Source organism: Crocuta crocuta, unplaced genomic scaffold (assembly GCF_008692635.1).
Source record: "Crocuta crocuta isolate KB4526 unplaced genomic scaffold, BGI_CrCroc_1.0 scaffold266, whole genome shotgun sequence".
NCBI lineage: Eukaryota > Metazoa > Chordata > Mammalia > Carnivora > Hyaenidae > Crocuta > Crocuta crocuta.
In genome coordinates this window covers 5,692,224-5,718,305 of record NW_027531005.1, presented here as the reverse complement: position 1 = coordinate 5,718,305, position 26,082 = coordinate 5,692,224, and the positions used below count along the sequence as shown (strand labels likewise).

Genomic DNA, 26,082 nt, shown 5'->3' with positions numbered 1-26,082 from the left:
CTTTGGGGTNNNNACTTCTCTGAAGTCTGCCTTTTACTTCTTTTGGGGGGTCTATACATTCTTCTCTTCATGACAACTCAGTGATCTGTTTTAAAAGTTACTACAAAGATTTTATTTTATCCAGCATTTTAGTTGTTTCACGTGGGCAGGGTGTTTGGGTGTCTAAACCACCCACCTTATGGGAGATAAAAATCCTCCAACAAAACTTTCAGGAAACTCTCCCTGTCTCAGCCTGTATGGAGCCCTGTTATCTGTCCTCATGGCAGATTGTATTTTCACCTTGTAGCCCATACACCAGCTGTATTTTTACAATTATCTGTATGCTCTTTAAATTAACTGTCTACTTACCCCATTAGAAATCTAAGGTCCAGGTCAGTATTGTTTTCCATTTTATTCCCATACTTTATTCCTAGTAAGCAAGTCCCTGGCACATTGTAGATGTTCAGTAGACATTTATTGAGTAAATGATTAGATGAATAATTAATTTTTGGTTAGAAGCCAGTATTAGGTATTAAGTCAAGCACAGCTGTGTGTCTCTGCTTCGTATCTAGCCATTGAAGGCACTGCTTTAGGGCTAGTGAATTCCCATAGAACTGTGCTGTGTAATAAGATAACCGTCAGCCACCATGGGTATTTCAATCAGTGAAATTAATTAAAATTTAACAAAATAAAAAATTCAATTCCTTAGTCGCACTGGCACATTTCAAATGGCTACTGGCTATCCCATTGGATGGTGCGGACGTAGAACGTTTCCATTATCATAGAAAGTTCTATTAGAAGTGCTGCCATAGAATTCTCAATGAGGAATTCTGAAGTGCTCTTCTCTCCTTCTCTCTCTTTCTCTTTGGCTCTTGCTGTCTCTCTCTTTCTCTCTCTCTCATCCCACCCCTAAACCAAATACAGGGATAGTTGTCTTATTATTAGTGACTTAAATGATGCTTTTGAATGAGAAGATGCTGGGTACTTTTTGTGGCTAGCACCATCCCACTTTTTTTCTTTTAAATTCCTGAGCTGTTGTTTACTAGTACATTTCTTTTATTCCTGTTTCTACTAAAGCTGAGTGTTACTTGGGTGGAAAGCCTAATTGCTTTCTTTTCTAGGTCCTTAAACCCTTTGCTAATGTTTCTGTCTGAGCGTTCCCAAAGCCAGGGTTCTAGGAGAGTTTGGCATGTCTGAACAGCTGAACCACGAAATAATGGAGTAGGTCCGGCGGGGTGTGGGAGCAGGGCATTCTGTCAATAAAAGAGCTCCCCTCTCTGCACACATGGCTAGTTAATAGGCCATTCTGGGAAAGTATGGACGGGGAGGGGGCTTCTGAGAATCGCCGGTGACAGTTAAGTGGCCTTTTGTTGACGTCCTCTGCTGAACAACTTTGTTGGATTTAGTCTCTGCCTTTCCCCCACCTCCTGTGGATTTTCTGTTAGATTCATCATTTACCATTCACGCATCATCTTTCACTCTCTCCTTCCAATATGACTGCTTTGTGTGCCGGCCTTGGCTTTATTCCTCCATTCCCAGCCCATAAAGGGGGCTGTGCGGGGCTTCAGCTGGACTGAGAAATTGACTCTGCTGTCTGTTCAGAACTATAATGATTGCAGTGACCTTCATGTCTGGCAGAAAATGCACTACCTATGCCGGCATAATGGCGACCAGCTGAAGATAGAGAAAAGGGAGCCTTCACTGAATTCTTTCTCATGCTATATATATTTCCTTTGTTCCCCTCTCCATTCCCTTCTGTCCCCCTTCTCCCCACTGCAGCTGGAGAACTGACCTAAGATGCAGCTGTGACTCAGGGTTAATGCTTGGAAATAATAATACATTCTATTTTGCAGGCTTTGCCAAGCCAGTTCACCTACGTTGTCTCATCTAATATTCCCCCAAACCCCTGTGAGGTAGGGAGGGGAGGTATCATAAACCCCATTTTACTGATGAGTGAACTGAGACTTAGAGAGATTAGGGCAGTTGCCCTAGGTCTTTTAGACAGGAAGTGAGCACACAGTCTCTGTCTCTAAACCCGGCGTTCTTTCAATGGCGTCCACACCCTTATGTGTAAGGAGGACGTGGCCCAGGGGAAGTGTGAGTGGATGGGGAGGGAGAAGGAGAGCAAAAGAAAAGAATTAAACGAGGAGGGAGGAAAGGAGTAATTTCCTTGGGCCTACCAGCTACTCTTACCTTTCTCTGGAGATGAACACCTGGAGATGTTCACCAGAGGCTGGCCCAGCAAACCTCCAGGGAGGAAAGAAAGCTAAGAGCCTTGTCTTCCTCTTTTCCTCTTTCCTCTTCCCAGGAGGGGATTTGCCTGGCCATGGGGAGGGGTGGCCCTAGCTCTGCCAAGGCCCTGCGTGTGGGAGCCACATGCTGGGTATCACCAGAAAGAACCTAACGCCTGTTCTCAGGCCGGGCCTGCCGGCCTTTAGGTGCTGTGCTGGGCTGAGGCCTCGGCCATGCCCGCGCACGAGGAAAGCCCCTGAAGCTCGCCAGAAGGAAGAAGCATGCAGGGGACCCCTGGAGGAGGCGCAGGACCTGGGCTGTCCCCTGTGGACAGGTGGACGCTCCTGGTCTTCAGCTTTACGTTGGCAGCAGCTTTGGGCCAAATGAATTTCACGGGGTGAGTGGGGGCTCCATGGTAGGGAGAAGGGCTGTCAAGAGTTTGGGGACCAGGTGTGCCGGCGGGAAGGGGTCTGTCTTCCTGGGACCTGGTCAAAGTAGAGGGAGTTGGGACCTCACTTCCCAGTGAGCTCCATAATCTCCCACTCTCATGCTCAAGGGCAGGACAAGCAGCTGTCTTACTGTCCTTACCCCCGTGAGCTCGTTTTTGTTTTTGTTTTAAAGTTTATTTTATTTATTTTGAGAGAAAGAGAGAGCACAAGTGGGGAAGGGGCAGAGAGAGGAAGGGAGAGAGAGAATCCCAAGCAGACTCTGCACTCAGCACAGAGCCCAATGTGGGGCTCGATCTCATGAACCAATAGATCATGACTTGAGCAGAAGTNGTGGGGGAGGGGCAGAGAGAGAGGGAGACACAGAATCCATAGCAGGCTCCAGACTCCCAGCTGTCAGCACAGAGCCCAACATGGGGCTCGAACTCATGAGCCGTGAGATCATGACCTGAGCTGAAGCGGACGCCTAGCCGACTGAGCCACCCAGGCGTCCCTCCTCTGATTCTTAAAGGAGTTAGTAACACTCAGAGGACTGTGTATCCCTACCATATGGATGCAGTATTGTCCTCCTCTGAATACCAATAAGCATTAGGATGTTACAGCAGGCCCTCTAGGGACATGTTTCTCAGCTTCCCAGGCATCACCTGATGGAACTAACCCATGGTATCTCCATAGTGGTGATGACGGGGAGTGGGGGGGTCTGGGGGGGCAGGGTTCATCCTCTCCGATATCCAAGCCCGTCAGGGAGGGAGCCGGTGCCATACTAGGCGGCAAACACCAGAGGCATGCGGCACAGCCTCTAGCGTGAGGCTCCTCTCCCCTTCTGTGTCCTCAAGCTCTTGAGAGAAGTCTGGAAAGGGCACAGGGTTTGGACAGACCATGGCCTTTGGCCCTCGTATGAAGAGCACTTGGGGCCACTGTTGGTCTCCCCTGCCCTCTGTGTCTGTTCTTTTCTCCCCTTCATTCCTTTTGTTTCCCAGGTCTCCTCCATTCTCCCACGTTCCTTTCCCATACTTCCTCCCTGGTCTTGGTGCTGGGTTCATCAGTACCTGTGACGGGCTTTATTTAGTGGCTTGGGCAGTGTGTCCTTGGTCTGGAGCGACCTCTGCTTCACGATGAAGGACTCTTGTGCATCCCAGAGCTGCATGTCCTTCTGCTCAGGCCTCCCAGCCTCCCTGCTGAGTCCCCAAGGTGCCAGGTCCCCAGGGTCCCCAGCCCAGCTTTCCGGGGAAGCCCTCACAGCATCTCCCTCCACCCTCCGTGTCTTTCCAGAGACCAGGTTCTTCGAATCCTGGCTAAAAACGAGAAGCAGCTTTCACTTCTCAGGGATCTGGAAGGCCTGAAGCCCCAGAAGGTGAGGACCCCTCAGGGCTTGGGAACAGGCTCTCCACTCTCGTACAGCGACCTACACCTTCAGCCCCCTCCCCTGCTCCCCCAGCCCCAAACCCGCCCCCGAATATCTCTGCCAAAGATCACAACACTGGAAAATAAAATGTGGCTCCTCTTTGGGAAAGGCTGGGAACATTCTTCTGTAAAGTTGGGTGGCCCTTCTTGGCTCTCTCTTCTGTCCTAGATGGGGGGCTGTTGAGCAGACCGTGTCAGGGGCCACCTTACAAATGACTGGAATGTCCTGAAGCCACACAGGAAGTACATATATCTCTGGGTGGGAGACTGTGTGCAGACTGGACACATCTGTTTCCCCACTGAAATGGCTTAGCTTGGCAAACCCATGTTTTATTTGGGCTCGTCCCTGTCAGCCTGAGCATTTGTTTCCGAGAACATTTGTCCCTGCAAGCATTCTGCAATGGAAAACGTTTTCTTCAACCGTTATAATAGAAGGGTTTTGTCTGAAGGCTGCTGAAACAACCGGATATTTCAGGATGTGGCTCAAAGCCCACGTCCCTGTTTGTTTGAGTGCCCCTATCTATGGGGACTCATAACCCTTTATAACAATTCTCTCCTTTGCACAAGTTGGAAAATGGATGTGGCATTTGGGTGTCGTGGGAATCCTGACTGGGTTCCTTGCACCTCCCTGGGGTTTGAGGGCGGTGATGCCTTCCCCTTCTGACCAGTGTTCTTGCCCATGAGGATGCCCCAGATGATGAACTGTCTCACCTTTAGCACCTATTTAGGGTTCTTGGGGTCCAGCTGAAGTTGCAGTGGGAGGGAGTGAGGCTGGGAGATGAAGGTGCTTGGAACCAGAAAGGGAAACAGTTCGAGGATTTTGTTTGCCCCTGTCTCTGTGCTCGACCTTAGGGTTTTAATTTTGGAACCGGGGCCCTTTTAACTGTCTAAAAGAAGAAGACCATCTGCCTATCTAAGGTGCCTACGGGATCAGGTATAAGGACATGCAATGAAACACACCCATTTTCCTTTCTTCTGTGGCCAAGGTGGACTTCTGGCGTGGCCCAGCCAGGCCCAGCCTCCCTGTGGATATGAGGGTTCCTTTCTCTGAACTGAAAGACATCAAGGCTTACCTGGAGTCTCACGGCCTTGCTTACACCATCATGATCAAGGACATCCAGGTGAGGCCCCGCCCCAACGCTACGGCTAGGGTTTCACCTTCCACATGCCTTCCTGGTCGGGGCCCAGCACAGAGCAAAACAACCCAGGGCTAACCGTGGCCAGGTTTCTAGAGTTCTGTCTGCATTCTTGTGGACCTGCTGGAGAAGGAGCNTTGTGGACAAGTCCTCTCGTGGAAGGACTCCTCTGAGGAGGAGGCGGGGGAGGAGGGAGACCGGAGGCAGTAGCTCAGGTCTTTCCTGAGGCACCAGGGGAGGTAGCTCTGGAACGTTCCTTAGTTTTTCTGACCATCCCTGCTTTCCCTGCTGTCCCACAACACCTGTACTGCAAGGCTCTCGGTACTAGGCTGCACCAGGCACCTCTCCCCGGCGGGGTTATCCCAGGGGAATAGCTTGGGGAGGGCTGCACACCCACTCTCGGGTAGGATAGAGAGAGCCCGTGCCAGCCTCCCCGCCCCCACTCGTCAGTGCATCTTACAGTGTCCTCTCTGAACATCATGCCATTTTATTTCTGTTGTTCTGTCTGCCTTCAAGAATATCCCAAGGAGCCTCCTTCCTAAAGCTGATCTTGTGGGCACCACGTGCTGGTTAGGCGTCTCTGGCCGCACCCCTCTGCGGATGCTGCTGCATTCCCCCCACCAGAGTCATACCCACAGAGACTCCCCCCCCAGCCACGGTGCGCTGCTGCTGCTCTCCGAGGGCTCTGAGTGTGGGAGCACAGTCTCCCGGAGCGCGCACACTTGACGCCACATGCCAAGGGATAAACGCATTAGGGGCATTCCTTCCCTGCAAAGCACAGGGCTGGGCCGCTTAGATCCATTCACAGACCTTTATCCTTCATCAGACCCATGTGCTTGCTGCTCACCAAGTAGGGGTGGGCTCTTTCTCTAATTAATCCCCCACACGCCAAAATGGGGAAAGTCTTGCAGACAAGACAGGGCACCACATCAGAAGAAATAGCACTCAGTTCTGGTTTTTCGCCCGTGCCAGGATCTTGAAGTTTGCATTTCCTTGCTTCGGCCCCGCCCTGGAAAGCCCACAGCATTTAGCAGAGAGATATGAAGAGGTCTCTCAAAATGTTCTGTCATTTCTGCACATCAGGAATGGCCCCAGAGACACCTCCGAGTCTACCCACTGGCCTCTCTGGATCTGTCGCCTTCCTGCTCCTCAGCCTGTCCTTCCCTGACGTCCCCAGGCTAGAATCCCTTGGGGGCATGGGGGGGGGTGTTGGAGGGGTGGTGCTTTTCACTTCCTCTAAGTAAGATGCCCTGGACTGTCTGCCTTAACCCAGCCAGTCAGGATTTTCCCCTTTTTCCCAACAACTCTGTCTGCGGTGCGTCAAGGTCTGATTGTCATACTTAGATCCCATTTTGGCTTGGAAGGAGCTGGGGTGGGGGTGGGGGAGAGGCTGCTGTGTTGAGTTGATTTGTGGCGATGAGGGGGAGGGTGTCCAGGAGGAGAAAAGCTCAGAGGCGCTAACAGGAGGGGAAGGCTTTGCACCGCTCAGGTTTTTGGCCTCTAGCCTTGTGTTTCAGTTATTGACGCCCGGGCCTAATTTCTTCTGACTCTTCCGGATCTCCTCCGCCTCGGTATTTGGCATAGTGTCTCTTGCATGGTGGCCCTCAACTGTCTCAACAATTACTCTGTTGGCAGGTTCAGAAAGCGCGTGCCCAGACAGAGGCCTTGCTGTTATGTTGGTCTTTGTCTCCAGGGCCCCCTCTCCCGAGCCCCTCAAGGTCCAGGCTCAGGCCCCTTCGCACCTACTATAGCACCTGCCGCCCGGTTGGGGCTTCATAAATGTTAGTTGAATTAATGGATGTGAGGAAAAGAAAGAAGTGAGGGTGTGTTTGCTTGGTGGTACTAGGCTGAGAGCGAGCGAGAAAAACCTTGGTGCCGGCTTTCGCTTTGGCTGGAGGTGCTAGAGATTTTTGAGGAAGGGAAGTGTGCCCCGCTCCCCCCACGCTGTGGTCAGAGGGATACTTGAGATGGAAGAGCTGGGTTCCTCTGTTGCATCTACTGATAGGGAGATACCTACTGTGCACAAGGTGCAGGAAATACAAAGATAGGAACTCGGTTCCGTATCCAGGGGAGCTGGACTTGTGGGGGTGGAGAGTGGAGGGGAGCAAATCAGTGATTACAATGGAGTGGCTGAGCGCGCTGATGGAGTGCAGCAGGTTGCTATGGGAGCGGAGGACAAGAGGCTCTGCACATAGCGAGGCTCTGAGAAGGCGGTAATTGCAGTGCGGCTGAAGAGCAGGCAAGGGGGGACAGGGAAGGGAAGGCCCCCCTCCATTGGCGATGAGGCCCGACCAGATCACAAAGGGCATCTTTTGTTGGGCGAAGAGGTCGAGATGTATCCCAAAAAATCATGGGGGAGCCATCGGAGGGCTCTGACATGATCAGATTTGCATTTAAGAAAAATCCCTCTGATAGTGACAATGTTGAGTTGGGGATGGGAGCAGGGAGAGACTGACAGGCAGGAGGGTGTTGAGGAAATTGCAGTGGGCCAGGCAAGAAATTATCTGATTCCGAGTGAGCTCTATTTGCATTTAATTTTTCTTCACCTCCCCCTTTTTTCTCAGCCCTTTGGTTTTGGTGTTTGTTTTTTTTTTTTCCTCTAGGATGAGTCACCATGGAAAAGCTTCACTTGAGCAATCAGCTCTGTGGATTTTAATGGCTTTTTTCTGATTACAAAATTAATAAATATTCATGTTAGATAATTTGGAAAATAGGGGAAAGCACAACGGAGAACACAAAAATCACCCGTGCTCTGAGCATCTGGAGCAAAATACAGTTTAGTGTAAATATTGCCTTGCCAATTTCCCCCTCTCTACCAGATCATTCTCATTAACATACAAATGCAGAGTTATGTCTCCCACCCTAAAATATCCTCTCTTGATCCCTTCCCCCTACCTCCAGCTATCCCATTTCTCAGGTTCCCCATATAGCAAAACTCTTGGAAATATGGACTATACTTGTTATCTCCATCCCTCTCCTTGGGTGGACCGTCCACCCCTTACTTCACCAAAACTGCCCTTGACGTTGTCACCCACAGCTCCTATGTCCAACTCAGGGGCCAACTTTGAGTGTCCATTGTTCTTTCACCTTATTTAACATAACTGGTTGCTCTCTCACCTTTGAAACATGTCCTGTCTTGGCTTTCAGGACTCTGCACTTTCCTGGGTTATCCCACCTAACTGGCTTTCCTTTACATGTTATTTTCCTGTTTCCCAGCTCTGTCCTTTGACCTCTCCTCGATCCTCCCATCCAAGATCATGGCGTTGAATACCTTCAGCCTCCTGAATATCCCCATAGTTACATCTCCAGCCAGACTCCTACATCCAACCTGAAGTCCAGACTCAGATATCCACCCACCTCTTCCTCACTGCCACCTGCCTGACCAAGGGGTGCTTCAGATGTCACCATTCCAAACCCAGCATCCCCTCAACTTGCTCCTCCACCGCCCTTCTCCATCTCAGGAAATGACAACACCATCTTTCTGGTCACTCAGACAGGAAGCCTGGATTCATCTTCAACTTCTTTCTCACACCTAACATTCAGCAAATCCCACCAGCTCTCCCTTTCAAATGTATCTTACCAGGGCGCCTGGGTGGCTCAGTCGGCTGAGCATCCAACTTCATCTCAGGTCATGATCTCATGGTTTGTAAGCCCGAGCCCAGCTTTGGGCTCTCTGCTGTCAGCACAGACCCTGCTTTGGATCCTCTGTCCCCGTCTCTCTGCCCCTCCCCTGCTCACATTCCCTCTCTCTCAAAAACAAACATTAAAGAAAATAAAAATAAAATGTATTTTACCATTCTATGCTACCACCCTGAGCCAGCATGCCATCAGCCGCTCACCTGGATTATTCTAGAAGTTTTCTAACTGCTGTCCCTAGTTCCATGTTGCCTAGTCTCAAAACAGCCTTCAGAGGGGTTCTTTAAAATTATTATTATTATTATATATTATATCTGATTATGTGACTTCTCTGCTTAAAACCCTCAATGACTTCCTAACTCAGAGTAAAAGCCAAAGTCTTCAGATGGCTATAAAGGGGCCCCCCACTCCCCCCATCACTGACTGCTCTGCCCTTGCTCACTCTGCTCCAGAGACCTGGACCTCTTTACTGTCCCTTGAACTTGTCTGACCCATTCCTGCCTAAGGGCCCTTGATTAAGTTCCCGTCTCAGGGCCTTTGCACTTACTGGTCCTCCTGAGTGGAGTGCTGTTTCTGCAGATACCTGCATGACTTATTCCCTCGCTGCTTTCAAAACTTTATTCACAGGTCACCTTCCACCTTATTTTAAACTCTACCCTTCTTCCCCTGAGTCCCCCCCCCCATTCCCTCCCTCCTTCCATTACACCCCTTTTCTCCTTGGCACTTACTACCCTCTCGTATCCTATATACTTGATGTACTTATCCTGTCTGTTGTCTGTCTCCGCTGCCAGACTGTATGCTCCATGAAGGCAGGAGGTTTTGTTGTGTTGGCTGCCGTGTCTCCAGTGCCAAGCGTGTGCTCAGCAGACATTCGTTCACCGAAAAGAAGAGATTTAAAAGTGGCAGCGATGTTGGCTGGGGTGGGACTGGGAGAGCCCAGGAGAGGGGGGCAGGCAGGCACGAGCAGGAGAAGGCAGGGGAGGAAAGGAACACTTGTGAGCAAGGTCCTGAGGGAGAAGCAGAGACTGGCTGCAGCAGCGGGACGGGGAGAGAAGAGCTGGCTCCTCTGTCGGTCCTGGGAGAGGGGCAGCTGCTGCCTGACTCACCCAACTGACCGCTAAGGGGAACAACCTGCCACCCAGGTCCTACAGATACCACTTCTTCCTGGAGAAATCCAGATTTCCTGGTCACGCCTGGTAATGACTTTTCCATCGCAGAGTCCTGGAGTCACCCCCGAAATTACTATTGCCCGTCCACCATCCTCTTGCTCTTCCTCATCGCTACATGCAATGCCCCAAGCATGTTACATGTATTAACCCCTCTAATCCTCACGGGAACACTTTAAAGAATGTGCTCAAGTGTGTGCTAACTTGACCCCCATTTTATGAAGGCACAGAGAGATGAGTATTTGGGTAAACCAAGGCACAGAGAGATTAGCGGCTTGCCCGTTAGTGATGCCGTCAGGATTTAATCAGAGACAGCCTGGCCACGGGCCCTGCACTCTTTGCTCTTGCGCCATCTGCTCCCTCCACAGTTGTCACTGTTGTTTGTGTGGGTGGTTTTAACTCTGCCTTTTGGGCAGTGAAGCAGCCATTCAGCCTCGACCTCTGAGGGGGTCCATGCTGAGAACCCCAGGTCCGGAGCCACCCAGCACGTAGGCCCCGACTGCACTTCTACCAGCCACGCAGCTGCTACCGCAAATGTTAGGCCTGGAAGAGAAGGCCAGGGACATGTGAGGGGAGGTGACTGCTGCTGTCACAGAGTAGGGCTGAGGGCAGGGGGGTGGAGAGGTGCGCCCCGTCCACCGTCACCCGGAGCCGTGTCCACTTTACGTCTGTGGCTGGAGTTCAGCTGCCGAGCGCCGCTTCCCTTCAGGCATCAGCTTCACCTTTCCGGGGCCTCCCTTGGCCTCCTGCCCTCCTCCGTCCTGGAGGTGCTGTTCTCCTCGTGTTCCTGTCCTTCCTTACCCCTGTCATAAATTAATTCACACCAAGGTATTACTTTCCTTGTCAGGTTATGGCTTCCAGGGAGGCAAATGGCTTACTTCTGAGTTGTTTCTTTTTTTCCTCTGAGCAGCCTGACAGGGCTGTAATTAGGCTTCCCTGAGCCTGTGGCAAGACTGCGTTCTCAGTTCTCCCCTCTCCTCTCTCGGCCTTGTGAAGGGAGCCAACATCTGTGTAGTTTTCAGGCCAGGGTAGATTAGTGTTCTTGGGATTGGGGCCCAGCTGTGAGGGCTGAATATTCCCAATTTGTGAGCGGGTGTCATATCCATTCACAAGGCTGCGAGGGTGTTTGGAAAGTTATTTGCAGTTTGGTGCCCATTTCCCATTTGCCCCCAAGCTGTTTTGTGGAACCAAGAGTGGCCTCATGGGAGCTGTTTGCTCCTGTGGATGTCTCTGGGCTGTGGGAAGATCTGGGTCCTCTGGTCCTTTCTTCCCAATTTCTCCTCCCTGTTCTCCGCCTTTCCCCGCCGCCTAAGGTCCTCCTCCAGTCCCTAGGAAGTTGGATGTGTGGACCTTCCATTCCGGTGGCGCCAGAGGGGGACTTCTGGGTGTACCAGCCCCGGGCTGCTGGCTCCCTGTGGCTGCTCACCACAGCTGGTAGCGCCCGGCCTGAAGTGACAGGCACACACTGGTCATGGTGGGCTGCTGAGATTTCCATTGGTTTCCTGGGAGAATACAAGTCCCTTTTGTCAGAGCGTCCCAGGGTGGTGCCTGTGCCAGCAAAGGTCAAGGCTCTCCCAGGCTTCCCTACTTGCCCAGCATTCCCAGCTTTGCCCAAGTGGGAATGTCCCGGCTTAGCTAGTTGGGCCAGAGAACACTGCAATCACAATTGCCTAACATGTGGCCAGTGCTCAAAAAGAAAAGAAAATGAGGCCCAAGCAGCGATTTCCAGTCCCATTTTTAAATCTGTGAACTTGAGGGTTGTGAGCAAGCTGACTGGGGCAGCAGGGTGAGTGGGCACTGGGCAGCGGCCTCGTCTGCAGGGTTGGTGGTGATGCCTCCCTTCCAGCCCCGGGACTGTAGAGTCCATGGCTGCTACTTTATTTTAGCCATTGGGCGTTTTTGTTTTTGTTTTAGTACTATTTATTCATTAGAAGGTTTTACTTTTTGAAGTAGTGGAAGCATGCTGCCAAAACATAAAAACAGAGAAAATTTAAAAATTGCTTGAAATCATAATCTTTCTATTCTAGCAAGCATTGTTTACATTTTGGTATTTTCTGACATTTTACTGTCTTGTTTTCTATGTTATTTTTTCAAACAATTTTTAAAAATGTTTTATTTATATTTATTTTGAGAGAAAGAGAGAGAGAGTGAACACGAGTGGGGGAGGAGCAGAGAGAGAAAGGAAGAGAGAATCCTAAGCAGGCTCTGCACTGTGAGCATGCAGCCTCACGTGGGGCTCGATCCCATGAACCATGAGATCATGACCTGAGCCAAAATCGAGAGTTGGAGTGTCAACTGACTGAGCCACCCAGGCACTGAGCTTTTTTGTTATTTCAGAACACCTTTTACTTGCAAGAATAGTATGATGGGTTTTTCACCTGTTGTTAACATTTTACACATTTTCTTGCCCTCTCTGTACACACACACACACACACTCACACACACACACAGATAAACATACTCTTGACCCTTGAACAGCCTGGGTTTGAACTGTGTGGATATACATGGATTTTTTTGGGGATAAATATAGTACGGTACTGTAAATGTACTTTCCTTATGATTTTCTTAGTAATATTTTCTTTTCTGTAGCTTGTTTTATTGTAAGAATACAATATATAACACATATAACATATAAACTATGTGTTAATTGTCTGTTTATGGTATTGGAAAGGCTTCTGGCCAACAGCAGGCTGTTAGTAGTTAAGTTTTTTGGAAGTCAAAAGCTACGTGTGGATTTTCAACTGTGGGGGGGGTTGGTGCCCCTAAACCTCTCATTGTTCAAGGGTCAACTCTATACACCTATAGATATATACATCTATCTTTGTGTGTGTGTATATGTTTATTATGTATGTTATATATAATATGTACAGTTATTATTCTTATTTCCCTTTAGTTTTGATAACTAGCCAGCCTTAAGGAACCCAAGTCTAGGAATAGGATATCTGGGTTCTCACCTCACCTTTGCCCCTGGTTGGCTTTGCCATTGTCCCTTCAGCTCTCCAATCTGTTTTATCTCTAAAACATGAATAGTTAATTCCTGCCCTGTCATTTGGTCATCTGACCAGCTCAATGGAGATAATGAAGATAAAGATGCCTGAAGCAAGATATCATCAAGACTCACTTGTGTGACTTGGAGTTGAGGTCTTCTACTTTCCCAGCACCCTTTGTGGCAGAGGGGCTGAGGTCCTTCCCATGCTGCTAGTTAGTGCAGAGTTCTGGGATGCCTCTATCCCTGGGTACCAATGTAAGGGTATGAGCTTGGGGTGAAGGGCACTTGCCCACCTCACTGAATCCCAGGCTGGGAAAAGTGTCCCAGAATGATGTGGGAGGGCAACCCAATCCAACCATATGCCCTCCCTAAGGTCAGTAGGAAGTACTGCATGAGGATGGAGTACCAACTCCAAATGATACCCAGGACATTGCTTTTGGCTCACCTATACTTGTGTTTAAGAGGCAGTTAAGATCGGAAGTAAATGACTGTTGGCATATTAATTCTGTAATTACTTGGACCAGCCTGCTCCATAGCTGGCTTTCAAATGGCCTGGACATCAATTGTGTAGGCTACCCCCTGAGGGTAGAGTGGATACTGTGGGTCAGGGGAGCCCTCTGCTCCCCCAGGGAGCACTCAGCAGTGTTCATAGAGGGCAAAAGCAATGTTGGTAATAGATCAATGAGCACTTTTCTAAAATACTTTAATATCCCTAATTACATTTTATCCTATGAGCTGGGCAGAGCAGATATTGCTGTCCTAACTTCCATGCTGAGGAAACTAAGGCCAAGGCCAAAGCTCCCTAGCAACTTGGTGGCAGACCTGGAATGCAGCTCTCCTGACTCCTCGCCCTGTGCTCATTTGGGAAATGGTGGTATGAACGCCACCTGGACAAGCAGAATCATCTAGCAACCAGTGTCTCCTGTTGTGCAGCTCACACTCATGGGGCTCGCTCTCTTGTGTCGGTGCTGTCTTTGTGTACAGCCAGCCAATGAGGGGCTCAGAAGAGGCTTGCTGGGCCCAGTTCTCCCCTTCCCTTCCAGTACGTGCTCTTATCTCCTAGGTGCTGCTGGATGAGGAGAGAGAAACCATGGCCAAATCCCGGCGGCTGGAGCGCAGCACCAGTAGCTTCAGCTATTCCTCTTACCACACCCTGGAGGAGGTAGGTCTGCCCAGTTGGTCTCTCTTGTCCCCTTGGGCCCTCAGGGTCTCCAGACTCGGGTGGAGACTGATGAACGACTCTGAGGTCCATGGGAGGGTGTGAACTGACACCTGGAGAGTCTCTGGAGTGCACACCAGACGCTGGGTGAAGGTCTGTCAGATAGATAGTCAGCTTCAAAGAGGTCCAGAAGCCAGGATTCAGATAGAGATAGAGAGAACTGCAGCTCAACAGTACAGCCCAGGGCAGATAGGGAATAGAAGAAACGTCTACTAGGCAGAACACTGAGGTAGGGGTGCGTCACTGGCCGGAGCAGAGCAGGTAGTGGCATCTCCAAATCCAGCACTGTGGCTGGGGGCTCAGTGGTCTTGATCTCTCGACAAGCATTCCTGGTGTTAAGTGGCCCCAGCTGTGGGTATTGGGGTGTAGGAGGGGCAGGAGGCCAGGCACACTGGAGAGCCATTTTGTAGAATAGAACAGAGTTGCCTCAGTTGGAGACAATTCTTGATCCCAGTCACAGCCAGCTAGGGCGGGCGTGACTGACCGTGACATGTTTGTAAAGGAGAGTATGCAAGGAGAACATAGAGACACCCAGTCCAGAGAGAAACTCAAGGCACAGGTCCCATTTTCATGTAAAGGATGCTATGGTATTGATATTGTCCCTTCTGGTATCACCATTTCACATGGCGTGTAAGAGAAGGTCCAGGGACACCTGGGTGCTCAGTCCATTAAGCGTCAGGCTCAGGTCATGATCCCATGGTTCATGGGTTTGAGCCCTGCGTTGGGCTCTGTGCTGATGGCTCAAAGCCTGGAGCCTGCTTCGGATTCTGTGTCTCCTTCTCTCTCTGCCCCTCCCCTGCTCATGCTCGCTCTCTCTCTCTCTCTCTCTCTCTCAAAAATCAATAAACATTTTTTCAAAAAAAAGAGAAGATCCATTTTCCCCATAGATTTGGTAAGTCAATTATGTACATTGAAGGAGTAAGGGAAGGGATTAATATGGCCTGTCAGAATCTATTGACATCAGAGGTAAATAGCCCTGCCTTCAAAGGGCTTAGCATCTCTAAGGGCCGAGAAGACCAAAACAGCTGAGTCTGTGGGGGGTCTGTCAAATGGACTGAATGGGCCAAGAGAATGGAAGCGAGAGAAGCTTCCACCCCAAGAGCCTTGCAGGCTGACCCTGGGGACTGAGTAGGTTGAGCACACTCCCCTTCCAGACAGAGGCTCAGCTCTGCACGGGGCCAGTTGCCTGCAAATCAGCCCCTTGCCTGAGCGTCTTTATGTCCCATTCTCCCTCTGGGTTCTTTTAGCCCCTAAGGGAGGAGGGACAGCAGTAAGGAGGGTGGGATGGGGAAAGGAAGACATCCGGGGCCAGCCTGGGCTCCGCCCGTCCCTCCCCACTGCCTGTCTGACAGACTTCATTCCTTTCAGATATATAGCTGGATCGACAACTTTGTAGCTGAGCACTCAGATATTGTCTCAAAAATTCGGATTGGCCACAGCTTTGAAAATCGGTCCATTGTTGTTCTGAAGGTAAAAGCGGGCAGTGGTGACCACTGGACTCAACAGTGAGAGCCTCTGGCATAAGACTGAGCCTCTGGCGTGCCTGCTGAGCTCATGTAGGGTCATGGCAGGGTGGGAGTTTTAGGGAAGAGAAGATGTGTGTACTCCTGCCCTGAGGTGACCCACAGCTTTGGGACTGTGGTGTTCAAGGACTCCCCTTGTAGGTATGCACAGGTGACAGTGCAGCGCCCTGGAAGGTCCTGGGTCAGGAAGTAGGTGGGAGGGCTGCAAAGGCGATGGAATTGTAGGGTGGTGGTCATCCCCTTGGTCTTCGGATGTGAATGTCAGTGAGTCAGCATCCTCCCTATTCCCTTGGTTGCTTCATCTGTGAAATGGGAAGGGAGGCAAATAGAGGCCTCATTTATAAGCGATTGAGGTCACCTGGCTCAGGGAGCCCCACAGATAGGCCTGAGTCTGTGGGGAGACCTCAGCCTTTCGCAGGGGCCACTGGAAACAGTTTGAGCAAACTCGCAGGCGGCAATGGCCTTGGTCATGAATAAGGCAAGATGGGTAGGAGTGTGGAGCCAAGCCAACCTGAAAACAGTTCTTAGTATGTGACCTCAAGGCACCCACAGGACACCTGACATTCAGCTCTTGACAGCCCTGGGGGACTCTTCCAGAGGGCCAAGTGTTCTCATCGAACTTGGGACTTGACCTCCTCAGTCAGCTTTGATTTCCCCCAGGCACTGTCTGTGTTTTCTCTTTAATGTGGTCTAAGACCTTGCTACTCAGGGTGGGGGCCCGGCACCTGCGGGAGCACCCCCAGGGGCTTGTTAGAAATGTCCAACCACAGACCCCTCCCAGACCTACTGACTGAGAATCTGCATTTTCGTAAGATCCTGGGGATGTGTGTACCCTTTAAAGCTTGAGAAACCCTAGTCTAAGACACTTTCAAGCCTGGGGAGCTCTGTGCTTCTGGCTGGGTCACTTTGCGCCCCATATGCACCGCTGTGTCACCAGGGCCCCTGCACGTGTGCACTTCGTGGACGTGTGCACAAGTACCTGCACATATAGCCCCTGTCTTGGGCACATGGGGCCGCCCCAGGCAGTGAAGAAACATCTGGAGCTTCCTTCTGGGGGCCTAGGGACAGCTCTGTAGCTGCCTCAGTTGAAACTTGTTTGGGACCCGGTGCTTTTACCCAGTTTAGCACTGGAGGATCTCAGCGCCGGGCCATCTGGATCGACACTGGAATCCACTCCCGGGAGTGGATCACCCATGCCACTGGCATCTGGACCGCCAAGAAGGTCAGCACGGATGATGGGGGTAGGGCTGGGGTGGGGGCTACTTGACTATTTTGGGGCGCCTCTGGCTGCAAGACTGCACTTGGCTTGTTTAAACTCAGGGGCTCTCTGCTTTCCTGTCCTTTGGAACAGCTGTTGTGTGCTCTGGCCTTTTTGCAGCACAGAGCCCACATCTATCCATCTATCTAGTTAAACAACTAGAAGGAAGTTTACGTCTAGACCTTTAGTTCTCCACAACGAATGTGTCTGATGGCCAGATGCTACTGGCTGTGCCAAAGTCCCAATCCATCTCAGAGGAGAGCCAGGCAGTGCCTCCCATCCCTCACCGTGTACCCACTCTGCCCTTGCCTGCAGATTGTCACCGAATATGGCAAAGACCGCACCCTGACAAACATACTGAACGCCATGGACGTCTTCATGGAGATTGTCACCAACCCTGATGGGTTTGCATTTACCCACAGCATGGTGAGGGCATTTGGGAGGGAGAGGGCCAGGGGTCAGGGTCAGCTCTGGGGGGAGGTGGGGAGGTTGCAGGAACGGTCACTGCGGCTTTGGGCAGCTGAGCTGAGGTTCCCTGGGGGCTGGAGCAGGGGCTCCTGGCGGAGAGTCTCACTGAGGCAGGCGGGTGACTCAGGTACTGCAGCTGCCGCTCTTGCCCGTCGACCCCTGTCCTGCTGCCTGGGGAAGGCCACTGGCGGCGTCCTGTCCTTGGGCCTGTCCCCACACAATGGCTTTAACCACAAGGTGATATGCAGTCGTGGCCCAGTAGTACCAAGCCCACCCTGCCCTAGACATGCCTTCCTTTTGCCCCTCTTTGTCCCACGAGACCCCCCCCCTTTCCTAGGACAGGATGTCAGAGGTTCCCACCCCTGGGAAAGGGGTGAATGTCACCTGCCCTGGGCTTTTTCAGAACCGCCTGTGGCGGAAGAACAAGTCCACCAGACCCAGAACCTTCTGCATCGGTGTGGATCTTAACAGGAACTGGAAGTCAGGTTTTGGAGGTAGGGCAGTCTGCTGGGCCTGGGGGCAGGGCCAGAGAAGGGCCTGGTCCTTGGCGCGTCTCCCACACAGTTGGATTACGCGGACTCCCAACTTGGGAGGCAGTGTAGTTAGTTAATGCAAGTGAGTCATGGCCAGGCACAGGCAAGCACCTGCCTAGGATTGGCTGTGCGATATGGGGAGACGTTGCACATGCTTGGTAAATGTCCGCATATGCTCCGGCTTCTTGGGAAACACGGGAACTGCTCCTTGCTGCAAGGGTCAAATCCTAAATATGGCAGAGAGAGGTACAAGAGAGTCTTCAGGTGCCTTCAGGAGGTACAAGATAGTCTTGCTGGTTGTTCAAAACTTAAGAGTTTATATGCCTCCCAAATCTCTCTAGCCCTTCCCTGTAGGGAGTCCACCCAAAGAAAATGCCTTCAAACTCATGTCCTGAGAGTCATGACCTGAAATTGGCCCTTTGGGGAGGCCAGAACAGTAGTTTAAATATAGAATAAGCCAAGTTCTAACCATCGACACTGACTTGAGCCTGGTTTTTATTTTTGACCCAACTGCTTTGTAATCCTGGGCTGATGGGCTGGTGCATGTGTGCAGGGCTGTATTTTTTTCCGGGCAGAGGTGGGTAGCTTCCTCCCAAGTTCCTTAGTGTTCTTCCTGATTATCTCCCTTATCACACCAGGGACGTAGGGGTTAGATGGGAAACTGAGGTCTCCAGAAAGCCTAGAGACCAGAGCCTGGGCCCTGGGAATGCAGCAGTTTGGTGAGTGGGATGCTGGGTCTAGCCAAGACAGGTTCCATGGGCACAGCCTTCAGCCTCCAGATGTGGCACCCGCTATTCTGGGTTGGGGGGTGCGGGGGCAAAGTTTAGCTCCACAGGAGACAGTGCCATTGCCGTTGAAAAGCAGACTCACCGATGGAAGGCCACATCAATGAGATAGAACATTGTAGATCTGCCCATCACTTTGAAAATCTAGCTTCTTTTCAGTCTGTTTTCATTGAAAAATAAGCATCTACAGAGTCCAGAGCAAGGCCCTCAGCCCTTGGTGTGGGGGCTGCCTGGGAATCTGGCACTGTGTGTGTGTTACCGCTTGTGTAAGGGAACACAACCATGTAAAAATGGGTGTTTTCACCTTCAAACGACTAGACACTTGCCCCAAGCTGTAATCCATGTGGGCCCCTCAGAACCAGCTGAAGTGAGTACCCATGGACCCCAAGACAGATGGGCTTGTAGAAAGACAAATTACCTCTTAAAGAAAATAACTTTTCTGTGTTTCACCACAGGGGGCTGGGGAAAATCAGTATATACACAATGTAAAAAAAAGAAAAAAAAAAATATATATATATATGGAAAAAAAAGATTATGGGAAAAAAAAAAAGCCCAGAGGGGAAAAAAGCTCCCATAATCCCACTACCCAAAGATTACTGCTTTTAATAATTTACCATGTCCTTCCAGAGATTTCCCCTTGCTACAAATTACATTTTCAGAGAAGGAAAAATAAATAGCTAATGAATCCATTAGCAGGTACTTGTGACACAGGCAGGCTCAGAGGACTTTGACTATGAACGTCAGAGAGAGGCAGGCAGCTAATTCCCATTTGGTCAGGGGAAGATTAGTTTATGCTGCTTAGCTCAAACCAGAACTAATGGCCTGAAGTGTTTCTCCATATTTGGGCAAAGCCACCTGGCCGTTGGCAGGAACCGCTTTCCGTGCGTGGGCTGCAAACGCAGACAAAGCTTTCAGCCTCCCCCGCTCTGCTCATCTGTTGCTATTTGTCATTCATCAAGTGTAGCAGGTGCAGAAGCTCCCGGCAGACACAACAAACAGGGCCACTGTCCAGCCTGTGGGGCCACTCCTCACCCTTGCTTCCTGCAGTCACATCCCCTTCTCACCAGGGTCCCCGCCCCAGGCGAAGACCCGCAGACCAAGGGGGTCTGCACTCCCCAGTGACGGCATTGCCTCCGGGCCTGCCTGTGGACAGAAATAGTGTGTGTCTGGGTTGGTGACTCAGGCTGGAAGATTTTGTTTATGGTTTTATCATTGCCTTAATTTAATTGCTGCATAATGAGTAATCTGTAGACCCTCCCTCCCACTCACGCTCCCCTGCCCTGCGCTCTTGGGGAGGACTGGTTTGTTGCAATCCAGTGCAGCATCCGAACCAGTCCATGGGCCAATCCCTCAGTTCTCCGGCCAGTGCACTACCCAGAGGGTCTGGGGAGATGCTCTGGGGCCCCTGGGAAGCTCCAGAAGTCAGGGTGATCCCCGACCTCTGCACTGGGCTTGTGTGCAGTCATTTCAGGGAGAAAGAGCAAAAGGAGGAACAGGGCTGGCTCCTTCCAAATAACCTACAAATCTTGACCAACCCACAGTCCAGCGCCCCGTGACGTGGCCCCTGGGGAGGGCAGGCAGACAGAAGAGGGAGAAGAGAAATGGAGAGCAAAGAATCTAGGAGATAGGAACAAATGGAATTTGTGAACAGAATAGAAGGTCAGTTCTTCTTTGTCCTCTCCCCACCCCCCCATCTGAGGTCCCCAAGAAGAATTGTCAAAGGCTCTTTACATCTGTGGCTCCCAGACCAGCTTCAGGCAGCTATGGGGATCCATTCTGTCTTCTTTTGGCCCCAAGTTCATGTTGATCTTGGGGCCATGGCTGTGGCAAAGCTTGAGCAGACACTAAGGCTCAGCCCTCAACTGACCAAGCTTTCTGTAGGGCAGTGGACAGTCGGAAGAGAAGGGCCAGGCTCAGAGGGGTCGCTGCTCATAGAGGAAGCCAGGGTTGGAGACCTAGAGTTTCTTCTAGGCTCCTGAAGCAGGTGCACTTTTCTAATGGAATGAGTCAGGATTTAACCAAAGGACAAGCCGGGGAAGCTCTCTACAGGCCCACAGAGGAACTGAGTTGTGGTGTGGCTGCCCCTCTTCTGATGTATTAGACCAGGGTTTGCAGCAGTGGTAAATACCCACTCCAAATCCCAGTGGCTTAACACAGTAAACGTTTGTTGTCTGTGCACATGAGGCTCAATGTGGGGAGGCAACTCTCCTGGGCAGCTTTCTTTCAATCGTGACAGGGATTTGGGATGTTTCCTCCATCTAGAGGTTTCTGCTTCCAACCATAGAGACTGAAGAGAGTGCTCTTAACAGCCTCAAACTAGAAGTGACACATCATTACTGCTCACATTCTCATCAGCCAGAAGTAGTCCCATGGCCTCAACCAAACTGCAAAGGAGGCTGGGAAATGTAGAGGAAGAGCTGGATATTTTGTGAGCATGAAGTGTTTTTCCCAAGTCTTGGAATTTGAAGCCTCTGGGTGCTTTTATTTTTCTTCCAGGAAATGGCTCTAATAACAACCCCTGCTCAGAGACTTATCGCGGGCCGTCCCCTCAGTCGGAGCCAGAGGTGGCTGCCATTGTGGCCTTTATCACATCCCACGGGAACTTCAAAGCTCTGATCTCCATTCACAGCTACTCTCAGATGCTCATGTTCCCTTATGGCCACTCACTGGAGCCCGTTCCAGACCAGAAGGAGTTGGTGAGCTTGGCTGTTTGGGACATGGGGGAGGCATCAGGCAGGCTCCCAGAGGGTCGAGGCCCTCACTCTGAAACGAGGGTCTGTTGACCCCATGGTCAGCTGACCCCATGGACCCACTTGACCCCATGGTAGGAAGGAGAGGAGAGCTTGTTGTTCTCACATGTGGTCAAGTTCAAAGCCAGAGGTGCTGTGCTCCCTTCTCATGAGAGTCAGCTACACATTCAACTTCCAGGACCCCTAAGTTCCTGTTTCTCAACAGCTGGTGAGGGTGTGGGAGCATGGAGAGTCCTAGCCTCTCACCCTCTGGATTATTCTCACAGTACGATCTGGCCAAGGACGCAGTGCAGGCCCTGTACGAGGTCCATGGCATTGAGTACATTTGTGGGAGCATCAGCACCACCCTTTGTGAGTGAGCCTTCCCCTGGCCACTGTGCAGGCACCACATCCGCGGGAGTTGGGCGGGTGCGGTCTCTTTGCTGACTGGCAGTGCGGTTGGCCACAGGGCACTGCCATAGATCTGACTGGGCTGGGTCAGAGCCAAGTTCCACATCTGAATACAGGGGTGAGTGGTGGTACCCAGAAACAGGCAGCTGTTTCTTTGTAGCATTAATGAACTCCCAGCTCCCAATGCCTGGCTTACAGTGATGTTCCTTGTGTGGTGGCCTCAAGGAGCTTTCTCTTTGCCAGGGAAAGAGAAGGGGGAGAGGGGCAGGGTGTGGCCCAGATTGAGACCTGGGTCTGGAAACTTGGTATTGTCTGGGGTGAGTTGGGGTTTGGCTTCCAGGGCCCACTGACCACTCAGAGTGCCTCCGTACTTTGAAAAACACCTTATTTTTCCTTGGGGGGGGGGCATTTCTTTGCCCTTTTATGTCCAGATGTGGCCAGCGGGATCACTGTTGACTGGGCCTATGACAACGGCATCAAATACTCCTTCACCTTTGAGCTCCGGGACACGGGGCGCTTTGGCTTCCTGCTGCCGGCGTCCCAGATCATCCCCACAGCCCAGGAGACGTGGCTGGCGCTTCGGACCATCATGGAGCACACCCTGAATCACCCCTACTAGCACCACCACCGAGGGCAGAGCAGCAAGGGTCATTCCCTTCCCCAAGGACTGGGGTTCCTCCTGAAACCCAAGGGATGCTTCCTCTTCCCCACACCCCAACCCTGGCCCCTTAGGAAATAAATACAAGTTTGAACAGGCTTGGTGGCCAGCACCCCTTTGGGCTCACATTGAGGGAGGGGACAGGGCAGCTCGAAATGCCTCTTCACTCCCCAGGTGTTCAGGAGGATGAGGGGCTGGCGGACCTCACGCTTGCTCCCCCTGCAGAGTTCTCCAGGCCCAGAACACACAACTCACCCTCCGGGAGCGACTGGTACGCACATTGTCCCCTTGGTGGTTACATCCCCAGATGATCCTGGAGGGGACAGTGACCAAAAGGAGTGGCTGTCCAGTGGTGACATTTCTGGCACCTTGAGGGAGACGTGGGTACAGGCAGGCAGCGTCCTCCTCTTCCTGCTTCATTGCCCACGTGGGCCGAGGTCAGGGGTTCATTTCAGAGTCTCCCACTTCGAAGATCCCACTCACCCTCTAAAGGAGAGTAAACCGGTCCCTGATTTGTGACCGGCTCCTCCTGGGCACCCTCACAGTCTCCACTGGCTGTGGATGGAGTCCCAGCCAGTCAGGGCCAGCACAGCAAAGCACCACGCATCCAGGGAGAGGAAATCCTCTTTTTCCTCCCCCTCCTTACCGCGGCCATCGTGGCTGTCATGCACTGAGCAGCTAGCCCTGGCCAGGCATTTACTCAGTAAGCCCTTTATTTAAGGGAGAGAAGGGCTCGTATTTTGAGATAGAAACAAGATGCACCCTCCCAATCCTGAGATTTCCCTATTTTTTTTACTTATATATATATTATATATTATTATTTATTTATTTAGAGAGACACAGAGACCGCATGAGCAGGGGAAGGGCAGAGAGAGAGGGAGAGAGAGAGCATCCCAAGCAGACTCTACACCTGGCAATGCAGAGCCACATAATCACAAATGTGATTATAACGTTTGTACCCTCTGCATAAATACTTTTATTTGATCTTCTTGGGGAGGATATTACCAGTATTAATATGCTTGTGTTTCAGATAAGGAAAGCATGATGATGATTTGGACAGGGTTTTTTTTTTTTTTTATGCTTATTTATTTATTTTGAGAGAGAGAGAGGATCCCAAGCAGTCTCCATGCTGTCAGTGCAGAGCCCGATGCGGGGCTCAATCCCACGAACCATGAGATAATGACCTGAGTGAAATCAAGAGTCAAACGCTTAACTGACTGAGACATCCAGGTACCCCGATTTGGAGAGATTTTAAAGGCCACACAAGGTCACACGGATGGGAAGTTGTTGAAGGAGTTTTGGACTTGGGTCTGTCTAACCCCCAAACCACTGTGTCTCCATTTGTCCAAGTGTGACCTGTGGCCATGTCTGCAGCAGAATCCATGGGGAGTAACTGAATGTGAAGACATTTGGGTCTCGTTCCCAGAGTGAAACAGAATCTCTGGGGTGTATCCCCCAGATGTGTGTTTTTACCATCTGCCCCAGGACTCTGAGGCCCCTGAAAGGCTGAGAGCCACCTGCTCTTCTGTCTCCCAGAAGAACACATTTGAGTCTTCCTGGGGGAGTTGGGGCTTTGGGCTCCCACCTTCTGCCATTATCTGTCAGGGCTGAGGGTGGTTACACAGCAGGATGCCAGTCACCCTTCTCCAGAGGATTCCCAAGAGGCTGCCTTAGCCCTCACCTAAAGCAGTGTGTCTGCAGGCCATAGGCATCGGCATCACCCAGGAGCTTGCTGGAAATACACTCTCAGGCCACCCAGAGATCAGAAAGACTCTCTGGGCATGGGACCAGGTGATGTCAATGCCATGCTGGAGAGCCATGGCCCCAGAGGCGGGAGTATCTGGACTCTGACGAGCTGCTCAGCAGTGAAAATAATAAACGTTTCTAGCACGTACTATGTGCCACTCATGGTTCCGAGTGCATGACAGGTTTCGACGCATTGCCTCCTCACAGCGTCAAGAAGTCAGACTGAGTGGCAGGCGAGACGCCCAGAGCCCCTCAGGACCAGGGGCCAGGAGCTGGTTCTCACGGCTATGTTGGGAAGACCTCTGTGAAGCCAACACTCACAGAAGTTGGGGCTGAAAATGCTTTACAGATGGGGATCTCCTTGAAAGCGAACTTTCTCTTGAAAATCCTTCAATGACTGAACACGCCCCCCCCCCCCACAAAGTGCTACGTGGCTGGCCCTGCACACCTCTCCCACTTTGCTCGAACACCATGCTCATCAGCCCTAAGCTCTCTGACCTCCTCAGAGTTCCTTCAGCTCCTTTCCAACTGGAAGCCCTTGCATGTGCTGCTCCTCCTTGTCTGGAACATTCTTTTCTCTCATTCTTCCTCCAAATGATCCACTCCTTAAATTTTCCCCTTCAGTATACTTTCCTCACGAGTCCTCCTAGGACCATCCATGAAAAGTAGATCTATTATTCTCTTTTCCAAGGCCTTATGTATTTCCTCCATTACAATGATAATAATTAATTGACTTCTTTGTTGCTTTGTCTCTGCCACTAGTTTGAGGGTGCTCTGTAAGGGTAGGGACCATGTTTGGGTAGTTCACCCTCAGTTCTTGTCAGGCGCATAGTAAGTACTCAATATTTGTCAAAAAGGTGCTTCTCCTCCTCGGCCTGGTACAGATCAGTACTAGGTTTAGCATTATGTGACAGAAATCCACCTTACTATGGCTTAATCAGATCGGGATATTATTATTTTTTTTCATGTAATAAGTTGCCTGAGTAGGCAAACCAGCCCACCTGACTGAACCCGACTCCTTGGTGCACCGGGGACCCAGACCCTTCTGGCCTGTTGTGTTTTGCCTCTCTGCCCTCACTTTGACCCCCAGTCTACCATCACGTGACTGAATTCCAGACACGAAGAAGGGTAAGGGCAACAAATGTGAGCCAGCAGCTGAGTTGGCCCATCCGCGGACTTCCCCTTATGCTTTATTGGCTGGGACTGTGTCGTTGGCCCTGCTCAGCTGCAAGGGAGGCTAGGAAATCACTTGATTGCTGAGTACTTTGCTGCCCCCAGTACAACTAGGGTTCTTTTGAGAAGGAGAAAGGGGAGGATGGATATTGGAAAGACAGCCAGCAGTCTGCTGCAGCTTCTCTGAAGGGAGAGGAGATCTGAAGGAGGTCTCTGAATCAGTTTCTTTGCTCTCATTAACCAAGTGACTGACTAAATTGTCAAGCCATAGAACCTTCCAGGGACCTTTCAAAGCTTCTAGTCCAACCTCCTCATCTTCAGTTATGAAGGCTGGGGGTCTCTGGGCTTGCAAGGGCCTACATGAACCTAGCATCTGAGGGAAGATTAAAGTGAGGCGTCGTCTTCCTATGTCTGAGGGGTCTCTTCAACAAGCCCAGGGACATGATGGCCGGAGGAGTTTAGTTTATCAAACAAGAGCTCAAGACTTAAACACGTGAGTTTTAGCGATATTACAGAGTAATCTTTTTCTCATAAAATCTGAACTTTTTTGTTTTTCATTTCTTAGGTATATAATGCTAAAAAGGAATTCCA

The 26,082-nt window shown here is 51.0% G+C and overlaps 2 protein-coding genes across 4 annotated transcripts in view; both read left to right on the top strand.

Annotated features, from left to right (window-relative positions):
- The first annotated feature begins 838 nt into the window (after window positions 1-838).
- Window positions 839-22,665, top strand: CPA5 (carboxypeptidase A5). Of its 3 annotated transcripts, XM_077770657.1 has the most exons (13): window positions 839-1,204; window positions 1,833-1,892; window positions 2,397-2,608; window positions 3,930-4,011; window positions 5,048-5,182; window positions 14,052-14,150; window positions 15,576-15,677; window positions 16,851-16,952; window positions 17,304-17,414; window positions 17,860-17,950; window positions 21,271-21,470; window positions 21,791-21,875; window positions 22,346-22,665. In XM_077770657.1, exons 3-13 carry the CDS (start codon window positions 2,493-2,495, stop codon window positions 22,531-22,533), a joined length of 1,311 nt encoding a protein of 436 aa, XP_077626783.1. In that variant the 5' UTR covers window positions 839-1,204; window positions 1,833-1,892; window positions 2,397-2,492; the 3' UTR covers window positions 22,534-22,665. The 3 variants fall into 3 exon arrangements, with proteins under 3 accessions (XP_077626783.1, XP_077626782.1, XP_077626784.1); XM_077770656.1 differs by having other exon boundaries at window positions 839-2,049; XM_077770658.1 differs by lacking the exons at window positions 839-1,204; window positions 1,833-1,892 and having other exon boundaries at window positions 2,117-2,608.
- Window positions 22,666-22,727: 62 nt separating this feature from the next.
- The window catches only part of CPA1 (carboxypeptidase A1), a 15,904-nt gene continuing 12,549 nt past the window's right edge, over window positions 22,728-26,082 (top strand). Inside the window, exon 1 of the mRNA XM_077770734.1 lies at window positions 22,728-22,843. Coding sequence (XP_077626860.1) covers window positions 22,728-22,843 — 116 coding nt within the window. The remainder of the gene's footprint in view (window positions 22,844-26,082) is intronic.

Bases quoted from the DNA above. Each gene is read 5' to 3' on its own strand.
- CPA5 (XM_077770657.1), top strand. From the start codon at position 2,493: ATGCAGGGGACCCCTGGAGGAGGCGCAGGACCTGGGCTGTCCCCTGTG. The intron at 15,678-16,850 runs GTAAAAGCGGGC...GCTTTTACCCAG, and splicing joins GGTCCATTGTTGTTCTGAAG to TTTAGCACTGGAGGATCTCA. The intron at 16,953-17,303 runs GTCAGCACGGAT...CCTTGCCTGCAG, and splicing joins GCATCTGGACCGCCAAGAAG to ATTGTCACCGAATATGGCAA.